The 22,613-nt window shown below is 39.1% G+C and overlaps 1 protein-coding gene across 1 annotated transcript in view; it reads left to right on the forward strand.

The window, feature by feature from the left end:
• The window catches only part of OPHN1 (oligophrenin 1), a 336,244-nt gene that overhangs the window by 120,635 nt on the left and 192,996 nt on the right, over positions 1-22,613 (forward strand). The window contains exons 4-6 of the mRNA XM_066356302.1: positions 1,928-1,989; positions 6,498-6,569; positions 18,167-18,268. Of these exons, the coding sequence (XP_066212399.1) occupies positions 1,928-1,989; positions 6,498-6,569; positions 18,167-18,268 (236 nt within the window). The remainder of the gene's footprint in view (positions 1-1,927; positions 1,990-6,497; positions 6,570-18,166; positions 18,269-22,613) is intronic.

The raw sequence follows: 22,613 nt of genomic DNA on the forward strand, positions 1-22,613 counted from the left end.
CCTATTAGAATGACTGTTATCAAAAAGACAAGAGATGGCCCTGGCCAGTTTGCCCAGTAGTAGAGCATTGGCCTGGCGTGCAGGAGTCCCAGGTTCGATTCCCGGCCAGGGCACACAGGAGAAGCGCCCATCTGCTTCTCCACCCCCCCTCCTTTCTCTCTATCTCTCTCTTCCCCTCCCACAGCCAAGGCTCCATTGGAGCAAAGTTGGCCTGGGCGCTGAGGATGGCTCTGTGGTCTCTGCCTCAGGCGCTAGAATGGCTCTGGTTGCAATGGAGCAATGCCCCAGATGGGCAGAGCATCGCCCCCTGGTGGGCATGCTGGGTAGATCCCGGTTGGGCACATGTGGGAGTCTTTCTGACTGCCTTCCCGTTTCCAACTTCAGATAAATACAAAAAAAAAAAAAAAAAAAAAAAAAAAAGACAAGAGATAACTGTTGGCAAGTACATGGAGGGAAGTTATCACTTGTGCACTGCTGGTGGAAATGTAAGTTGGTGCAGCCACTGTAGAAAACAGTATGGAGGTTCCTAAAATAAAAAATGGAACTACCTTATATTCCAACAATTCCACTTGTGACTATATATGTGAAGGAAATAAAAGTACAGTGCTGAAGAGATATCTGCACCTCTTTATTTGTGGCAATATTTTAAATTTATTTTTTTATTTTTTACAGAGACAGAGAGAGTCAGAGAGAGGGATAGACAGGGTCAGACAGACAGGAATAGAGAGATGAGAAGCATCAATCATTAGTTTTTCCTTGTGCATTGCAACACAGTAGTTGTTCATTGCTTGCTTTCTCATATGTGCCTTGACCATGGGCCTTTAGCAGACCAAGGAACCCCTTGCTCGAGCCAGTGACCTTGGGTCCAAGCTGGTGAACTTTTGCTCAAACCAGATGAGCCCGCGCTCAAGCTGGTGACCTCAGGGTCTCAAACCTGGGTACTCGACATCCCAGTCCAACGCTCTATCCACTGCGCCACTGCCTGGTCAGGCATGGCAGTATTATCTGTGATGTTCAAGACATGGAAACAGTCTAAGTGTAGATTGACAGATGAATGGATAAGAAATGTGATATCTATATGCTTAATGTATGTGATGTATATACATGTGGGGCGTGTGTGTGTGTGCCTGTGTGTGTGTGTGTGTGTGTGTGTGTGAGAGAGAGAGAGAGAGAGAGAGAGAGAGAGAGAGAGAGAGAGAGAATACTGTTCAGCCACAGAAATGAAAGAAATCCTTCCATTTCTGAGAACATGGATGGACCTTGAGGGGTTATGCTAAGTTAAATAAATCAAACAGAGAAGGACAAATTCTGTATGACTTCACTTATGCGGACTCTAAACAAACCAAACTCATGGAAAAAGAAGTGAGATTTGGATTGCCAGAGACAGGATGGGTGGGCAGTTGGGTAAAGGTGTTCAAAAAGATAAACTTTCAGTTATAACTAAGTACTGGGGATGCTCTGTGCAGTGTGATGACTGCAGATCACACTGCTACATAGTATGTTTGAGAGTTATAAAGAGAGTCGTTTCTAAAAGTTATCATAACAGGAAAACTCATATTTATTAAGTATATGATGTAATGGATGCTAACTAAATTTATAGTAATCATTTCGCAATATAGGTATATCAGGCTATTATGCCGCACTGCCTAAACTTATACAATGTTGTGTGTCATTTATGTCAATAATACTGGGGGGGGGGATCACTTGGGTTGGGGGAATGGCAAAAAAAAAAAGAAAAGAAAAGAAAAAAAAGAGAAACATTTTACAAGCACTGAACACATTTTTCTATTGGCTTAGATTTGACACCTTCCTTTACTGGCCATTTGGGCTGAGGGGATAGGTTCCTACTTCCTGTTGCACAGATCTCTGTCCATTTGCCTATCAAGTACCATGATTAATTTGATTTATTTTTATTTTATCATTCCAGCTGAATCCTTCAAGGAATTTGCTGAATTACTCAATGAAGTTGAAAATGAAAGGATGATGATGGTAGGTGACTAGCACTGGGCCTGGAGCCTAGATCAGTGTTGACATTGGGGAGTGCTCCTGTCTGCACTGGTCAGATGGATGCTCTGTTTTGGTTTCTGTCTCATGGCTGACTGGCACTGGAAGGACATTTAGGAAATAGACCTGATTATTCTGTCTTGTGGTCCTACCCTGAGAGTTTAGCCTCAGGTAGAGGAAATTAGTGTGGAGATCCTATTCCTGATCATTTCAGTGACAAATAGTTACAGGGGACATTAAACTGGACTGTTGAATATGTCTACCAAAATTGTGGTCTTTAGTGTTCTTAAGGAAATTAGCCTGGTATTTATGTCTCTGCTTCCAGAAATAATGGGGCTTTATTTCTATTTGATATAGGATTGTTTAATTTAGATCTATATGAAAATGTTTTTCCTTACACTTAAAGTCTAATTTAAAAAGAAATAATAGACTTTAATAGTTATAGCTATTTTTGTTTTACAGGAAGATTGAGTGGAAAGTGCAGAGAGAGCTCATGTTCTTTCTTTCTCCCTCACCCCTTTCCACACACATTTCCCCTACTTTTAACATTTTACAAGTGTGGTACATTTGTTCCAATTCGTGAGCCAGTGTTGATACAATATTATTAAGCAAAGTCTGTAGTTTACATGAGGCTTTACTTTTCCAGTTGAACATTTTATAGGTTTCGGCAAATGTGGAACGGCATGAATTCACCAGTAGAGTATCTACAGATACAATGTTTTACAGACCGAAAACCGCCTGTGTCAACCTAGTCATCCCTTCTGCCTTCCCTTACATACGAACCCCTGGCAAACACAATCTTTCCTTTTACTCTGTTTTGCCTTTTCTAGACTGTCATATAGTTGGAATCAAGCAATGTGTCACCTTTCCACATTGGCTGCTTTCATTTAGCAATATTCATTTAAAGATCCTTCATGTCTTTTCATCTTTTCATGGCCCAATAGTTCATTTTCTTTCATCATTTATATATGTATTCCATGTATGGTTGTCCTACGGTTTGATTATCCTTTCACCTATTGGAAGAGGTCTTGGTCGCTTCTATTTTTCGCAGTTATGAATAAAGCTGCTATAAATTTGTGTGCAGATTTTGATGTAAGTATGAATTTTCAACTCTTTTGGGTAAATCCTAAAGAGGTCAGTTGCTGGATTGTATGGTAAAAGTAAGTCTAGTTTTGTATGAAACTGCCAAACTATATTTCGGAATGACCGTACCATTTGTATCCTCATCCACAGTGGATGACGGTTCTTATTGCTCCACATGTTTGCCAGTGTTCGATGCTGTCAGTATTTTGGATTTTACCCATTTTAATAGATGTATAGTGATAGCTCATTGCTGTGGCAATTTGCATTTTCCTAATGATGTATAATGTGGAGCATGTTTTGATGTACTTATTTGCTCTCTGTGAGGTGTCTATTTGGGTCTTTTGCTCATTTTTCCTTGGGTTATTAGAACTTTTAGAGGACAACAAATAATCCTACCTTCTATTTGTCTCATAAGATGACTCCCTATTGGTGGACCAGTTTTGTTAAGTCATAGGGAAAAGTGGGTAGGGGGAGGTGGAAGTTGGTGGGTGGGGGATAAAGGGGGACTGAAAGAGACTTTACATATGATGTGGGGCAGATGGTGTTTTGTTGAGTTGTACACTTGAAACCTGTATGGGTTTGTGAACTAATATCCCAAAAAATTCAATATAGAAGACTGGATAAAGAAGATGTGGCACATACACACCATGGTATACTATTCAGCCATAAGAAATGATGACATCGGATCACTTACAACAAAATGGTGGGATTTTGATAACATTATACGGAGTGAAATAAGAAAATCAGAAAAAAAAAAGAACTGCAGGATTCCATACATTGGTGGGACATAAAAACGAGACTTAGAGACATGGACAAGAGTGTGGTGGTTACAGGGGGCGGGGGGAGGGAAGGAGGGAGAGGGGAAAGGAGTGGGGGAGGGGCACAAAAAAAACTAGATAGAAGGTGACGGAGGACAATCTGAATTTGGGTGATGGGTATGCAACAGAATTGAATGACAAGATAACCTGGACATGTTTTCTTTGAATATATGTACCCTGATTTATTGATGTCACCCCATTAAAATAAAAATTTATTTATAAAAAAAAAATTCGCCCAGCATTGGACTGGGATGCAGAGAACCTTGGTTCGAGACCCCGAGGTCACCAGCTTGAGCGCGGGCTCATCTGGTTTGAGCAAAAAAAAAAAAAAAAAAAAGAAAGCCCACCAGCTTGAACCCAAGGTCGCTAGCTCCAGCAAGGGGTTACTAGGTCTGCTGAAGGCCCACGGTCAAGGCACATATGAGAAAGCAATCAATGAACAACTAAGGTGTTGCAATGTGCAATGAAAAACTGATGATTGATGCTTCTCATCTCTCTCCATTCCTGTCTCTCCCTCTCTCTGACTCACTCTCTGTATCTGTAAAAAAAAAATTCAATAAAAAATAAGTAAAATAAAATATTCTTTCTTAAAAACCCATTTATTCTATCACCAAGAGTTCTTTCATCTGTAATCATTGTTCCTTTGCAACATTGTGGTACTGGCTTCTCAGGATCCTGCCCTCATTTCATCTGGGTTTCTAGAGAGGTAGCGCTGAGAACTGGGTGTGGCAGTTGGGCAGTGAGAGACTATTAGCCTCTAGTAATGGCTGTGGTACTAATTTACCTGTTGTCTTCAGACTAATCACTAATTTCTCTGAATCTCTATCTTTATATGTAAAATAAGGAAAATAATCTCCACCTCCCAAGGTTGTTGTAAATACTCTAAACGATGTTCTGAATGGGGAAGTGTTTTACTAATAGCAAAAAACACTGATGATATATGTTATTTCTGGTTATCTTTTGTTGTTCCCAAGATCCTGCTTGTGGAAATTTCCCTTAGGAATTTTCTTAATTCAAGAGATTTGCTTCTAAGGATTCTGAGAGACCAGTATGGACAGTTTCCTTGGAGCCTGGTACATGGCCCACTAGCTGATCCACACTCTACTAAGTGTTGTTTCATTTTCTTTTTCTGCCCGAAGAGTCTGTGGACTGCTGCCAGTGTTGCTCTCAGAGGCATTCACCACTGCCCCACTTCATTCAGACACCATCAGGAAGCTCAGCTGCACTTTTCTTCAGCCTGAGTTGTTTCTTGATCTCTTTTTTATTTACTGAGTTACAAAGCTCCAAGATACTGAAGTAGGATTCATCTTTTGAGATGTTTTTCTCACCCTTCTTGCTGACTCTTTGCCAAAGGACTGATTCATTTTCTTCTGTCTTTAATTATGTTGTGCCCTTTTGTCTTCAGAACTCTTCAATTATGTACTGAGCATTGGCTCCCCATTTCCCATTTAATTTCCGGAATGATGTGAAGGTTAGGCTCAATGTGGGCCTTTCACTGTGTGCCAGGGAGCCACTGCTGGCTGTACTGTTCCCACTTCCCGGAACTATGGTGAAAGGGCTCCCACAGCCCAGTATGGAGAATGTGGGAGGTGTTCATCAGCTTTTTATCTTTTCTGTTAGGAGAGACCAAAAGAAACTTTGGAGGGACAGGAAGGAAGGTCAGCCTGAGCATATGACAATTGCATATGTTCTGGTCATTCTCAGAAATGAATTTAAATTGCAGCAGAAACTATGGATAAAAGAAATGAAGAAGAGCATTCTAGCTGTGATTTCTCAAATAGTGCCCTAGAAGAGGTTGTAGTTCTCCAGAAGATGGCCTTTAAAAGTCTGAATGGCAGACTTACTGTATGGTTAGAAATGGTAGCCTATGTGACTCGGAAGAAGACTGTATGGGCAGTATGCAAGGCTTGACTTTGCGGGCCGCCAAGAATAACATAAAGAAGCCCATGGTATTTAAAATAGTGTATCCTCCATACCTTCTTTTTGGTAATTATACTGCTCACAAAAATTACGGGATATTTAAAAATGAATATAAAGTGATAAAATATCCCCTATTCTATAGGTAGGTAGTTGGAAGGCCTGATCTAGTGCTCTCTGTAATGCTTTAATACACTTCAAATTCTGAAGAAAATGTTCTGGTTTTATGACATGCAGGACAGGACTGGAAACAACTTATCCTTGGAGTTATTGGGATGCTATTGCTGCTAACCTATTTGCCTCCCATGAAATGGTTTGTACTGGTGCAGTTGGCCTTTAAAGGTATTTTACCTTCCTTTTCTCTTCTTACCACACACCCTTCAGGCCACCTGTATGTTTCTGGACATGACTCTGGATATCTATCAGTTAAAATTTCTGATTTGACTACTGATAAAATTACAGAGAAATGCCCCTCATGTTCCTTCTCTCATTTCTCTCAAAGCATTTGATTTTAAGAGACCAACATAGGAAAAGGTAACAAAACCCAACAAGCCAACTCACTGGTTAACATTTTTCAGGACGGTGTATTATAAGGAAGTGCCTTAGTAACAAGGAATGTGGAACCTAAATTTTTCTCATCTTAAAGTTGTTTTGTGTGTTTTTTCTTTTCTCTAGGTACACAATGCTAGCGATTTGCTGATCAAACCCCTGGAAAATTTTCGGAAGGAGCAAATAGGCTTCACCAAGGTATATTTTCTCTGTATGTGTAATATGTGTGTGTGTGTGTGTGTGTATAAACATATATATGTTTATATACACACAGATATATGCATATATGTGTGTGTTATATCTATGTTTATATGTTTATATATTATATGTGTTTTATTTATATATAATAAATATATATTTTTTATAGCAGTTGAATAGTGGTTTGGCAACCACTTCTCAGTCTTCTGGGGTGAAAAGGTTTTGTCTCTATAAGAAAATTCATCATCATCATCCTCATCCAAAAGAAAAAGCAAGTTGGCTTCTGGCTGTGCTTCCAATTGGCTACGTATCTATGGACAAGACGCTTCTCCCTTTGGAACTTCAGGTTCTTCATCTGGTTAATGAGGAGCTTGCTAATAATAGCTCCTGTGTAAGGACTGCTTACTGCATACTGAGCACTGGGCTAGATGCTTTATATTCATTCTCTAATCACAACAACCCTGTGATGTTCTGGTATTATCAGCAGACACTTCAGAAGGTCTAGGTTTTTGTTTGTTTGTTTTTCTGTTTTAGCGAGAGAGAAAGCAGGACAGACAGACAGGAAGGGAGAGAGACGGAAAACATCAAGTATTTGTTGTGGCATTTTAGTTGTTCATTGATTACTTTCTCATATGTGCCTGGACTGGAGTGCTCTAGCCAAGCCAGTGACCCCTTGCTCAAGCCAGCGACCTTGGGCTACAAACCGGTGACCTTTGGGCTCAAACCAGCAACCATTGGATCATGTCTGCAATCCCATGCTCAAGCTGGATGAGCCTGTGCTCAAGCCAGTGACCTTAGGGTTTCGAACCTGGGCCCTCTGCATCCCATGCTGATGCTCCAGGTGCCACCACCTGGTCAGGCTAGTAATTCTTTATACAGGTTGGTTTCTGTGTCTTGATGGGGCCCAGACTGATAAACCCAGCACTGCTGCTAGACAGCTCTGACTTTATTGGTTGTGGGATGTGCTTTGTAGGTCCTTACATATACAGATATGCATTCTCATTTGTACCTCAGAGCAGCCTTGTAAAGTGGAGGTTAACATCCCAGGTTTACAGATGAGGATGCCAAGATTCAGTGAGGTGTAATGTCCAAAGCACCCAACCAGGAAGTGGCAAAGCTTGGATTTGAATTCAATTCTTCTGGATGTAAGATTGGGGCTCATTTCACTTTATGAGAGATATCACTTCTCTCTGGGCCTCAGTTTTCTATTGTGCAAAACCAGAACCATGAGCAAATAACTCCTAACCAAATATTCTGTTTGTAATTATCAGGATAATTAACTCAATGTGCATCTATTGATTAGTAGAAATTGGCCTATCAGAATCTAGTGTGCTATAAATTAGTGGTTTTCAACCTTTTTACACTTAGGGATCAGTGAAAATAGGAGAATTATTTTGGGAACTGCTAAGGCAGAAACTACCCTGAGAATAAGTGAATTTGACTAGGATTGTTGGGTCTATAATCCTCATACAACATCAGAGTGGTTAACTCTTTCATGGACCTTCATGAAATTTCTGGTGGACCAGTCCGCAGACTTGTGATTGAAAAACACTGTTGTAAAGGTGAAATATGCCTTAGATTCTGAGAATAGTATAAAAAAATGAAAAATGTTTCATGAATATTTTATATTGATAACATGTTGAAATGATACTATTTTGGATATATTGGTATATATAAAGTATATTATTGGGAATTGATTTTACTTCCTTTTCTTTTCTGGGAGGATTTTTATAATTAAATTTATTGAGGTAATACTAAACAAAATAAGTGAGACAGAAAAAGTTAAGACTCATGATTTCAGTCATATTTTAGATATACAACAAAAATCTTTTTCCTTTTTTAATGTGACTACTCATGACTTTTAAATTCTACGTGTGTACTGTGTTATACTATTTCTATTTGATGGCACTGAACTAGACAAAGTAGTTAATTACCTTTTCGAGAGAGCAGTTGTAATTTCATGGTCTCTCTGGGGTCGGGGCCAGAATCAACAGAGGTCAGCATTGAGGAAAATTTATGAAAAAAAATTCATATACACATAAGTATAGGATTAATTAAGTTAGTCAACATATATAAAGTTCTTAGGAAAGTACCTGAAAAAAGATTTTTCTGTCATTGTCATCATCATTATCATCATCATCATCACCATCATCACCATCACCATTGGCAACAAAATAGGGAGAGTAGAGTGTTCCCAGTGGAACTTTCCAGTTGATGATGGATTTACTCTGGTTTATAAGTCAAAAGAAGAGACGTTAATGAATGGGGCAAAACGAGACAGTAGGGGCAATGTCTCTTTCCGGGGTGACTGCTGATTTATGGTGAGGTTTCATGTTACTAGGCCTCCAGATCTGTGCCTGTGGCACTGCAGGATGTAGGACATGACTTTTTGTCTAGATAGTTTTAAAAAAGATACAAAATAACAAAGTGCTAGGAACTGAGAGGACTCATGTTAAAAATAAACTTATCTCATTTTTCAAACAGGATTAACCTTTTCAAATGACACTGATGTACTACCTCTTGAAATAATAAACATTTTGTGTGAAATTTGTGGGAAAGCAATGGGCCAAGTGTGAAGGGGAGTGACTTGTGATACTCAAATAATATTTTTCTACTGTGGCTAGATTTTGAGCTGTTGGTCAGAGGTGGTTTTGCTAGTGAAAGCAAGTTTCTCTGTTTGCAGAGTCCATCTGCTGGCCAACAAACTCTTTTGTCAGTTCTACTTTGGTGACCTAGTCCCAGTAGATAGGGTCTCTCAAGTAATCAAAATTTCAGTAGGCTATTTTCTGCCTGAGCCACTTCACAGTGATTACCAGTTCCTATCAGGTTGACCACTGATGCCTTGGACGCTAATTTTGGTTATGTAATAGTTTTCTGAATGGCCGTCAGATGATTGGCTTCCCAAGCACTATGGCAGTTCGCAGGTATCATGTCCACAATCATCTCCATTGGAGGTTTTCCCCATAGGGAAAACTTTAGTTTCCCTTGAATCTGTTAATATGATGGACTTTTGGAGCAATATTTATTTTAAAATAGGACTATTGTTTAAATATCAAACTACCTCTATGCTAAAACCTGATAGCTCTGCCTTTCCAATTTATTTATTTACTTATTTGTTCATTTGTTTGTTTTCACAGAGACAGAGTGAGAGAGAGGAACATACAGGGACAGACAGACAGGAAGGGAGAGAGATGAGAAGCATCATACCTTCATTGCAGCACCTTAGTTGTTCAATGATTGCTTTCTTGTATATGCCTTGACCAGTGGGACTACAGCAGAGCAAGTGACCCCTTGCTCAAGCCAGCGACCTTGGGCTCAAGCCAGTGACCATGGGGTCATGTCTATAATCCCACGCTCAAGCTGGTGAGCCCACGCTAAAGCTGGCAACCTCAGGGTTTTGAACCCGGGTCCTCCTTGTCCCAATCCAATGCTCTATCCACTGTGCCGCCACCTTGTCAGACTCTACCTTTCCAATTTAATAAGATATGTCTTTCAACCTCTGTATGGCAATTTGGATATTTATGCCATTAGATGTCATTTATTTTCTTTTAACTTTACTGTGTAACATACAGTTTCATCAGTCTACTTATATTTTACAAGCATTAAGTTTTGAAGCAAATGGTGCTTAGTGTTTGTATTCTAAAAGTTTAAATTATATATAACACACATATACATATAATTCTATATGAAATGTTATAATAAGATCTGTAAAAAACCTCAACAGTCTCCAGCTTGTTGTACTTCTTGCAGATGTTCATTTTTAACCATTTTTGTTTGTAATTATTTTGATGATTACTTTCATATTTTTTATTAATTTTAATGGGGTGACATTGATAAATCAGGGTACATATGTTCACAGAAAACATCTCCAGATTATATTGACATTTGATTTATATTGCATATCCCTCACCCAAAGTCAAATTGTCTTCTGTCACCTTCTATCTCGTTTTCTTTGTGCCCCTCCCCTTCCCCCACCCCCTCTCTCTCCTTCCTCCCCCACCCCTCGTAACCACCACCCTCTTTTCCATGTCTCTGAGTCTCGTTTTTATGTCCCATCTATGTATGGACTCAAATAGTTCTTAGTTTTTTCTGATTTACTTATTTACTCAGTATAATGTTATGAAGGTCCATCCATGTTATTGTAAATGATCTGATGTCATCATTTCTTATGGCTGAGTAGTATTCCACAGTATATATGTACCACTGCTTTTTAATCCACTCGTCCACTGATGGACACTTGGGCTGTTTCCAGATCTTCACTATTGTGAACTTTCATATTTTTGAAAAAATGTGCTTACATTGTTATTTCTTGTTTTATCAATTTTAGAAGTTATCTCTTCATGCTATGAATATAGGAGATCATTGCTCATTATTTCCTCTTTCCCTCTTCTTTCATTTTTGATAATTACAGCATTCTTTTAGTTCTTCTATTGCTTACCTTTGTTACTATAAATAATAAATATAAACCCCTATGTAAATAATAAATATAAACCCCTATTTCTTACTCCATCAAATTTTGACTGTAGCTTTTTAAAATGAAGATATTATTAGCACCTCTGTCTTTCTTTACTAACTTTTGACCTTGAACTCCTGTCAGCTATATCTTCACATTTTACTGTTAGGGTTGATAACATTACTTTCCTAGCCTAAAACCTTAATTAAATTTTTTTTAAGAGAGAGACAGACAGACAAGGATAGATAGACAGGAAGGGAAAGAGATGAAAGCATCAACACACAGTTGTGGCACTTTAGTTGTTCATTGATTGCTCTCATATGTGCCTTGACTGGGGGACTCCAGTTGAGCCAGTAACCCCTTGCTCAAGCCAGTGATCTTGGGCTTCGAGCCAGTGAGCTTTGAGCTCAAGGCAGCGACCATGGGATCATGTCTATGACCCCATGCTCAAGCCAGCAACTCTATGCCCAAGCTGGTGAGCCGTGCTCAAGGCTATGAGCCTGTGCTCAAGCCAGTGACATTGGCATTTCAAACCTGGGTCCTCAGATCCCAGTCCAATACTCTATCCACTGTGCCACTGCCTGTTCAGGTGAAGCTTGTTGGTGGTTGTTATTAGGCTTATTTTACAGTGCCAAAAGCAAGTGACAAATTCAGTATTTGAACTCATTTCTTAGTTCTGAGTCCATGCACTTTGACCTTTCTTATATTGGGTTAATATAAATATAAGTATTTAGTTTTTTTTAAAGTATTTAGTTTTGATGACTAAAGTAGATCAAGGATGATCTTCCTCTTTGCCTTTTTTTCCTCATTTCTTGTCTTCTAGGTTTAAAGCTCCTTGTACACCTACTCTAAACTCCTTTTTGGTTAACTCCTTCTAATCCTCTCAACTATCAAACTTCCCAGCATATGCAAATTTAGTGAGTCATTTCCCATTTGTATATTTTAGTTATCACTTGATTAGCAGAACACTTTCCATCACTATTTCCCTTCTTACCACCATGTGACCCTCCATCCCCAAGGTCAAGAGAGGACAAATAAAGCTCAGTCCGTCTCTGTTCATAATGGGTCTTTCATCCTGCAGTGCAGAATGTTGGGCTGTCCACTGGAAACTGCTAAATAAAGACTCAGTCATTCTCCTTAGACACATGACAGGGAGAACATTTGTACCTTTTGATTCATATTTTTGGGGTCTTGTCAGAGTTGCCCACAGTATGATGTTTTCAGTTCTCTTTCAAGGATGCCCTTGCTAGAAAGGAACAGCCACTGAATTGAGCCTTTGTGTGGGCTCTGGTGGGACCAGGGCCAAACTGTTGAACACATCTGAAGATGTATTTGGCCCACTTTTTGGAGAGTTGGTGTTCTTGTGAAAGCTATGATATAGTGTGTTCTCAGCCAATAGATGCCAGGCAAGAAAGCATTGGCAACAAGACATGGGGTTGTCAGTCTTGTTGCTGTTTCTTCTCCACCAACAGAGATTATAGAAAGAAGTTTATGAAAAAGACCTGTTTTGGAGTTAAATGGGGTAGAAAAAAATACAAACTATGGAGCAAGGCACATACCTGAAAGGGTAAATGAAGTCAAAGGTATTAGACTGCCCTGCATTCCAAAGTCCAGTGCATGCCCTGAAAGAGAAGAATCCTACAAGAGTCAAGCTATGTGACAGTAATCCATGAATGATTTTTAAGCCAACATTAAATATTTTATAAGTGACTTATAATAACAGTCACTACCTACTAGGTACTTGCTATATGTTATCATGGCTAAGCATTGTTATTCATATCCTACTGATGAGAAAGTCAAGACTCAAAATGGCCAAATAACCTGTCCAATTACATATACAAGATACCTAATATCAAGTTAATAACAGAAGTGAGCTTCAACCAGATTTTTGTTTCTCCAGAAACTGTATGCTTTCTAGTACACTGCAGTCAGGACCTAGCTTTGTGGGGTTGCTATGGAAGAACTGAGAAAAAAAACCCCAACTCTTTAATAGTGCCTATCAACCATTGAGTGAATAAACACGTTGTGATAAATTCATATTACTTTACAACTATGACAACAAGTGAACTAGAATTGCAGTTGACCACAACATGGATGATTATAACAAATACAGGAGGTGGACAAAAGTAGTTTAATAATAATAACTACATTAATTAACAAATAAGTAATAATACAAGAATAAACTGTAGTTCATGTACTCACAAGTATAAACCTACATTTGCCCACCTCTAATAGTTCAAGGGGGGGGGAAGCCAGTCATAAAAGCAGTTGTAACTGTTGTATGAGCCCATTTCTATAAAGTTCAAAAACTAAGTGATGGTGTTAAAAGCCAGAATAGAGTGATATCAGAGGAATGATGGCATGAGAGATCCCTTTGGTTCCTTCCCTTGAAGTTTCAACAGTTTGAATATCTGTAACTCAATAAAGGATTCCTTGCAAAACACACAAACATGCTTGAAAATTCTGTGTATTGAAACATCTAAAGGTGGACAAGTGGGAGCAAAATGGGGAGTAGAGAAGAGAGAAGGGCTGAGAGGAGATATGGACACAGCCCTGAAGTTTGGAATTCATGGTGGGGTTCAACCCAGAGAGGGAAGGAATTCAGTTGTAGTTGGTACTCCTGGTTGTAGCTGCTACTCCCTTCAGCTTGAAAGAGCAAAGAGATTTGGTGGGCATTCCTGTAGGAGCAAGTAGTACAAGCTGCAGCTGAGCCCAGAGATCTTGGAACAGGATGGAGGTGCAGCTGTGGTCGGTAGTTGGCATTCCAGGCAGAGAAACAAAGCCACAGTGTTCTGCCACCCCATAGCCTCCCAAGTTCACCTCCCTTCACCCTTGGTGTTGGGTTGTGGAGCACATTATGCAAAAAGCTGAGAACTGGTAATACAGAATCACCTTTTTCCCTGAGCAAAGAATGCATTCTATGACCAGTCCTGGGATTGAGATGCAAAGGGGACCCTGCAGAGTTCCATCATTGCCATTACCAAAAGGACAAAACAGCAAAAAAACCTGGTGATTCCCCAAGCCCATCCACCCCCATGCATCATGGCTACACTGATGTCAGCATCTGGCTGTGGAGGACAGCACTGGAATTTCACAGAACTAAAAAACTTGTGATATAGCACCACCTACTGGAAAAAATAGGAAGACCTTTTCTTATGAATCTACTAGAGAAGTGCTACTCATACATTGATGCCTGGATAGAGAAGGAATCCATCAGATAACATGAATAACCAAGGTAGTGAGGCAGCTTAGAAAGAAAATGAAAAATCTCCATAAAAAAGTAAATATGTGCTGTAAAGACAGAGAATTCAAGATTGCAGTTCTGAAAATACTCAACAAAATGTGAAAGATATGGACTGGCAATTTAAGCTCAGAAAACAAATAAAAAAAAAAGCCCAAAACAAAAGAACCAACCAAATTTTAGAAATGAAGAAGTCAATAAAAGAGTTTAAGAATGAACTAGCAAGCATAGGAAATAGAGTGGACCAGATTGAGGAGAGGATTAGTGATAGCGAAGATAGAAGTCTAGATGATGCAGAGGGTAGAAGACAGAGCCTTGAGCATTCATAAAAAAAATGAAAGAAGTCTACGAGAACTATCTGAATCCATCAGAAAGAGCAATATAAGAACAATAGGTGTATTAGAAGAAGAGACGGAGAAAGGAATGGAGAGCCTATTCAAACAAATAGTTGATGAGTACTCCCTAAACCTATGGAAAGAACTATATCCTCTAATCCAAGAAGAAAACAGAACACTTAATTTACCTCAATCCAAAGAGGCCTTCTTCATTGACACATTGTATTAAAACTATCAAAAATTAATGACTAAGAAAAATACTCAATGCAGGCATGAAAAAGAAGAAAGTAACCTAAAAGAAAAGCCCAAAAGGATATCATCAGACTTTTCAGCAGAAACTCTACAAGCCAGAAAAGAGTGCAACCAAATATTCAACAACTGAGAGAGAAATTCCCAGCTAAGAATAATAAATCCAGTAAATTTATCCTTTAAATATGAAGGAGAAATAAAGATTTCCCCCCCGGACATACAGAAGCTGTTGGAATTTATTACCAGAAAACCTCCACTGCAGGAAATACTCAAGAGGGTTAATCTACCTGAAACAAAGAACAAAAGATCACAAAATTGAGAGTAAGATCACCAACAAACTTACAATACAAACAGGGATAATTTGTAACCACTTGTAGGATACACCAAAGAATGAGAAGATGCAAGTAAATAAAATGCAGACTATAGAATAAATAAATGAAATGGCATAGGCACAATAGAGATTTATTAAAGACAAAATAATTTTAAATGGCTATATGTTTGTTAATGCATTTGAAAAAAAGTGAAGAATTAACTTTCTAGAAAAATATAAAAGGTCACAATTTGGCACAAGCTGAAAATGGAGAATCAAGACAAAAACATGTTAAAGAAATTGAAATGGAAGTCAAAGGCCTCATCTTTCCTTCACTACGCCACAGAAATGATCCCAGTTGGCTTTACCAGTGAGTTGTACCAAACATTCAAGGGACAATTAATTTTTATTGATATACAAATTGTTCCAGAGCCTATGAAAAGAGCAAAAGCTACCAGGACAATTTATAGTACTATAATTTTGATAGCATAATGAAATAAATTAAATCATCAAAAACAAAGGCTCCTTTTACTTATGAACATATAAATGAACTCTAATAAATGAAATTAAAAATGAATTAAATAAATGGAGAGATATTCCATATTCATGGATAAAAAGATTCAATAATGTCAAGATGTCAGTTCTTCGTTACTTATTTCACATATTCACTCTATCAAAATCCTAGGAAATTATTTCGTAGATGTAAGCAAAATTAATTTAAACTTTACATGGAGGAGCAAATATCCATCAATCAATGAATTCATAAAGAAAATGTGTACCTATACAATCAAATATTACTCAGCATAAAAGGGAAGGAAGTACTGATATATAGGTGAATCTTGAAAACATGTTAATTGTAAGAAGACATTCACAGAAGGCCACATAGTGTATGATTCCAGTTCTATGAAATGTCCAGAATAGACAAATCCTTAGGGACAGGACATTAATTATGGTTTCTTGAAACAGGGAGTGGGAAATGGGGGAACGGCTACTAATAGGTACAGGGTTTCTTTTCGAGGTGATGGAAATAATCTGGAATTAGATAGCAGTGGTGGTTGCACAACTTTGTAAGTGTACTAAAAATGCTTGAATTGTCCCGTTTAAAGGGGTGAATTTTATGATATGTGAATTATATCTCATAGCTTTTATTTTAATACAATGGAAGTGGAGGAGAAAGTAACTCACAGAAGTCACTGACATATTTTTGTCTGTGTGCTTTCTGCGAACAACAGCCACTTTAAATAGGTTCAGCAGCTGGAAGGACAGGTTGCCTCACCACCTTTTGTGTGAAAATCTGTGTCCTGTGTTTTGGAATCTGAGTTGGGGCTTGGGCTCTAGACCTACTTGAGTTTTAGTTACAAGGTTCCCTGATTACTTAGAAGCCACCCATGTGTAATTTCTCCAGTGATTACCCGGTTCTGTTGGACTATGTGTAATGAATCAGATAGATATGCATATTATGTGTCCTTGGACTAATGAGTTCACCTTTTTTTGAACTTTAATCTCTCTTACAATATCTACTCGGTGGTGTGAAAACTAAATGAGATAATGAATGAATTTTAAGTACCTAGTACATTTCCAGCCTGACATAGGTGTCAGATATAGTGGTAGTTTCCTCTCTACTTCTTTCTCTATGGTGAAAGCCCATTCCTTACAGGTCAGAGGTTACTCAGCTTTGTCCTGGCTTCTTGCCTAGCAACAGACAGCTTCTAGAAATAAAGCAGGGGTGAAGTATTTTTTTCTTTTTATCTGTGTGTCCCCTGCCATGCCTCTCCTAGTACCTAGCACAGCGTAGATGCTCAGTGATTGTGGATTTTCTGTGAGATGACACAAGCCTTTTCACATGCATTTCCCAGCATATTGCTGACAGGATTGCAGAGTGTCAGCATTAGTCTGTGACTAGGGAGCATGGTCCATGTTCCTTTGGAGGAGGTGTGACTCCCAGTTGTGCTGAGAGGCAGAGAGTTTATTTAAATTTCATACTTGACAATGACAGTTGGGTCCTCTATCCCCCCCAAAATTTTCCAACTTTTGGTTTTCAGCTAAACCTTTCAGGATTTTTTCTTTTCTTTCTTCTTCTTCTTCTTCTTTTTTTTTTACACAAAGGACAGAGAGACAGACAGATATGGACAGACAGGAAGGCAGGGAGAGAGATTAGAAGCATCAATTCTTCGTTGTGGCACCTTAGTTGTTCATTGGTTGCTTTCTCATGTGCCTTGACCCGGGGGGATCCAGCCGAGCCAGTGATGCCTTGTTCAAGCCAGAGACCTTGGGTTCAAGCCAGTGACATGGGTTCATGTGTATGACTCCACACTCAAGCCAGTGATCCTGTGCTCAAGCTGGTGAGCCTGCGCTCAAGCCGGTGACCTTGGGGTTTCTGAACTTGGGTCCTCAGCATCCCAGGCACATGCTCTATCCACTGCTCCATCACCTGGTCAGGCCAGGATTTTTTTTGTCATCTATTACATAATCTCTTAATATGCAGCAGTGAAATGTGTCAACAATACCAAAGAACTCACCATTCACGGGGACAGTCCCAGATTCCTAGTGTCTTGGTTATGTTTTACTTATTATTGGGTTGTTAAAATGCATTGTAGATTAAGTTTTTAAGGGCATATGTTTAGTTGACTATTGTGTTCCTTCTTTCTCCTTTAAAAAAATTGAATGAGTAGTTAAAGACTATTAAAAACATTAGCATAATAGAAGGTGCCCAGCTATCAAGGCCTGTGTTGGTGTCATTCCCTGAGCAGCAGTCCCCAGAGCCTGTAGTGGGACCAACGGGAGCTGCCCTTCGTCAGCTGGACTGATTCAGGGCTGTATTTGAGGAATTCAAAACTGCCGAGACCAATGCAAAAGCAAATGCTTATTTGTTGTTTTGTTTTTTTTTTTCATCCCAGGAAATAGAGATTGGCCACATGAAACTTGGCATTGTGTCCTTCATTCTCAGTTCTGAGCAAACGGAATTAAAAGTATAGATGTCTTAACCAGTGCCTTCTCTCCCATGTCTAGGAGCGGAAAAAGAAATTTGAAAAGGATGGTGAGAGGTTTTATTCTTTGCTGGATCGACACTTACATCTGTCTTCCAAAAAGAAAGAATCTCAGTTACAAGAGGTATGTTCCAAAGTGTGTCCCCAACTTCCATTGCCAGCTTTGCCTCGGTGACAGTGGCAGCTTCCTACTGCAAGCCTTTCCTCACACCCTGCCTCATCCCGGAAAATCATGTATCGAAGGACATTTCAGTGGTTTTCATGTCTTAGCCACTTTGAATAATGCTGCAACGAATGTAGGGGCGCGTATATCTTTATGAATAAATGTTTTCAAATTTTCCGCATATATACCCAAAAGAGGGGTTGCTGGGTCATATGGTAGTTCTATTCTTAATTTTCTGAGGAACTCCATACTGTTTTCCATAGTGGCTGTACCAGTTTACATCCCCACCAGCAGTGAACAAGGGTTCCTTTTTCTCCTCATTCTCTTGGACACTTGTTATTACCTGTCTTATTGAAAATAGCCAATCTAACAAGTGGGAGGTGGTATCTCATTGTGATTTTGATTTGCATTTCCCAAATAGCTAGTGAAGATGAGCATCTTTTCATATATCTGTTGGCCATTTGTATGTCCTCTTGGGAGAAGTTCCTCTCCCGTTTTTTAATTGAATTGTTTGCTTGTGTGTTGCTGAGCTTTGTTAGTTCTTTATATATTTTGGGTCGTAAACCCCTATCAGAGCTGTTTAGAAATATCATCTCCCATTTGGTTGGCTTTTTGTTCTGTTGTTGGTTTCTTTTGCTGTGCAGAAGCTTTTTAGCTTAATATAGTTCTGTTTATTTATTTTTGCCTTTACTTCTCTTGCCTTTGAAGTCAAATTCATAAAGTCCTCTCTCAGACAAAGATCTATAAGTTTAGTACCTATGTTTTCGTCTATGAAATTTATTGTTTCAGATCTAGTATTTAGGTCTTTGTTCTGTTTTGAGTTAATTTCTGCACATAGGGACAAATAGCTGTATGGTTTGATTCTTTGCATGTGGCCTTCCAGCTTTCCCAGCACTATTTATTGAAGAGGTGAAGCTTTCTTTATTCCATTGTATGTTTTTTGCTCCTTTGTTGAAATTTTTTTGTTCATATACAGCGTGTTTTTTTTTTTTTTCTGGGATGTCCCTTTTGTTCCATTGGTCTGTATGTCTGTTTTTCTGCCAATATCATGCTGTTTTGATTATCGTGGCTCTGTAATATAATTTGAAGTCAGGTAGTGTGATACTTTTGACTTTGTTCTTTTTTCTCAAGATTGCTTTGGCTATTTAGGGTCTTTTGAATCTGATAAGTTTTTGTTGTAATGGATATTGCATTAATTTGTATATAGCTTTAGGTAATGTGCCCATTTTAACTATATTGATTTTTTCAGTCTATGAACACAGGATATCTTTCTATTTCTTTGTGTCTTCTTCAATTTCTTTTAATAATATCCTATACTTTTCAGTGTATAGGTCCTTCACACCCTTTAAGTTTATACCTAGGTATTTTATAATCTTTGTTGCAATTGTAACAGGATTTTTTTTTCATTTCTTTCTTTGAAATTTTATTGTTAATATACAGGAGCACAATGGTGTTTGTACATTGATCTTGTATCCTACAGTTTTGTTTTTTGTTTATTGTTCCTAATATTTTTTGGTGAAGTTTATTGTTTTTTTCTATTCATCTATAGAAGGGTACCTAGCCTGCTGGGATGGCACTGTATCCACTAAGCCACCTGAACAGGGCCTCATTTCTCTTAATAAAATTTTTCATAGACCAGAAGGTTTTAGTTTTAATGAAACCCAACTTATGAATTTTTCTTTTCATGGATCATGCATTTGATTTTGAAATTTTAATTTAGTTTTTTAAGATTTAAACATAGTTTATATGATATTATGTTATATTATTTGTAGATGTACAATATAGTTATTTACAGTTTTATATCTTATTCAATACAATGTGATCACCCTACTAAATCTAGTAGTTATTTGTCACTATGCAAACTTATCACAGTATTATTAAATAGATTCATCATCCCTTTTGCACCCATCCCATACCCCTTCTCTAGTCACCATGCATTGTGCCTCTGTTTCTATGTGTCTACTTTTCTTTTCTTTTTTAATTTGTACTTCTTTTTAGATTCCACAAATAAGGTAAACCATATGGTGTTTGCCTTCTTCTGTCTGACTTACTTCATTTAGCACCATGTCATCTAGAGCCAGCTCTGTCACCCCAAATGGCAAGATTTAATTCTTTTTTATTGCTGTGTAATATTCTATTGTATGTATACATTAGTCTTTATCTATTCATCTATAGAAGGGTACCTAACCTGCTTACATATGTTGGCTATAATAGTAAATAATGTGGTGTACATAGGGGTGTATATATCTTTTGAAATTTGTGTTTTTGTTTTCTTTTGATAAATACACAGAACTGGAATTTCTGGGTCATGTGATAGTTCTACCCTCTAGTGTTTTGAGGAACCTTCATACTGTTTTCCATAGTGGCTCTACCAATTTATATTCCCACCAGCAGTACACAAGGGTTCCCTTTTGTTCACGTCTTCGCCAACACTCGTTATTTGTTGACTTATTGATGATGATCATTCTGACAGATGTGAGGTGATATGTTATTGTGGTTTTGATTTACATTTCCCTGATGATCAGTAATGTTGAGCATCTTTTCATACATCTAACAGCCATCTGTATGTCTTCTTTGAAAAGATGTCTATACAAGCCTTCTGACCATTTTTAAATTGGATTTTTTGTTTTTTTCTTATTGAGGTTATGAGTTCCCTATATACTTTGAATATTAACGCCTTTTGGATGTATCATTGTGAATATATTTTCACATTCCATAGGTTTCTTTTTGTTTTGTTAATGGTTTCCTTCACTGTGAAAAAGCTTTTTACTTTGATGAAGTCCCAGTTGTTAATTTTTGTTTTTGTTTCCCTTGCCTGAAGAGACATATTGAAGAAGATATTATTCAGACTGATATCAAAGGGTTTACCGAATGTGCAGTTACAAAGTCATACACAATTTGTGTCTGTCTGTGGTGGCCCTGACTGTGTGGGAAGGTCCCAGCTGGGCACCAAGGCTGGGACCAGATCAGCAAAAGGCCCATGGTTACCCAAGCTCTTCCCTCACTTATGAGCTGCCTGCCTGTTAGATTCAGTTATTAAGAGTCTCAGGCAGTACTTGAGATTCTTAAAGGATGCTGTTAGTGAGTCACCAAGTAGGGACAAGTGGTGCTTACCAGACTGATACAGATTTAAAATCATTACCAGTGCTGTGTCTGAGGGCACTCAGTAACATTATCAGGGTACACCGAGGTAAGCCACCACCTACCCTGTGCCTGTTGACTTTGTGGTGGGGTTGGGTCTCAGGGAATCATCAGGGTGAGCCCAGCAGTGTTCATCAGGCCCATACAGACAAAGGTTTGGCTGTCTGGAGGGAGGAACTATGAAACTGGTTTGCTGTGAACAGAAAAAAATCACCCCGTCTTAGAGCTACACAAGTCAGTTTTTCTGTATTCTTCCTGAACCTTTGGATAGTGTTCTGCACTGGGGAACTAGGCTGGCCACACCCAGCTGACTGAGGAGCTGAAGCTCAGCATGGGGGGACCACCGAGAATCAGGAGGGGCGAACTAAAGATTCTCCGCAGATGAGGCTACTGTGTCTTCTATGCAGGTTTGAGACTCCTCTACTCAGGCTGCACAGGGTAGTACACTCCCTCTCCGGGCAGTTCTGTTGCAGTGTGGGTGGGGTGCTGGGGTGGGTGTGGGTGGCTCTGCTGCACTGGCTGTGGGCGGGAAGGGGTTCTCTAGGCTGGTGGAAGGCTGGTGCTCCTCCTGGTGGGCAGCTCCTCTGACCCCTGGTTGGGAGGGAAATTGTCTCTTCCCCAGAGCCTCACAGTCATACAACTCTGTTTCTAATTCCCCTCCTTCTCTCCCTCCCATCCTTTCTTTCCTTTCTTGCTTTCTCTTTTAAGAGAGAGGGTGAAGGAAACAGTGACAGGAAGGGAGAGAGATGAGATGCAGCAACTCATATTTGCAGCATTTTAGTTATTCATTGATTGGTTCTCATATGTGCCTTGACTCAGCGGGGGGAGCTCCAGCTAAGCCAGTGACCCCTTGCTCAAGCCCGTGACCCTGCACTCAAGCTAGTGAGACTGTGCTCAAGCCGGCAACCTTGGGGTTTTGAAACTGGGTCCTCTGCATCTCAGTCCAGTGCTCTATGTACTGTGCCACTGCCTGGTCAGGCAACATTCCTATTTTATAGATTAAAAAACAGGCACAGGGAAGTTGAGAGTCTTGCCTTAGGTCACACAGCTGGTGAGGGCAGAGCTGAGATTCAAACTCACTATGAAAGATCTGGAGTCCATGTGGTATACGCCATGAGATTCTCACCCTGAAGGGGCAGTGAGGAGATAGTGAGGGAGACCAGGT

The sequence above is a fragment of the Saccopteryx leptura genome, chromosome X, assembly GCF_036850995.1.
Source record: "Saccopteryx leptura isolate mSacLep1 chromosome X, mSacLep1_pri_phased_curated, whole genome shotgun sequence".
Taxonomy (NCBI): Eukaryota; Metazoa; Chordata; class Mammalia; order Chiroptera; family Emballonuridae; genus Saccopteryx; species Saccopteryx leptura.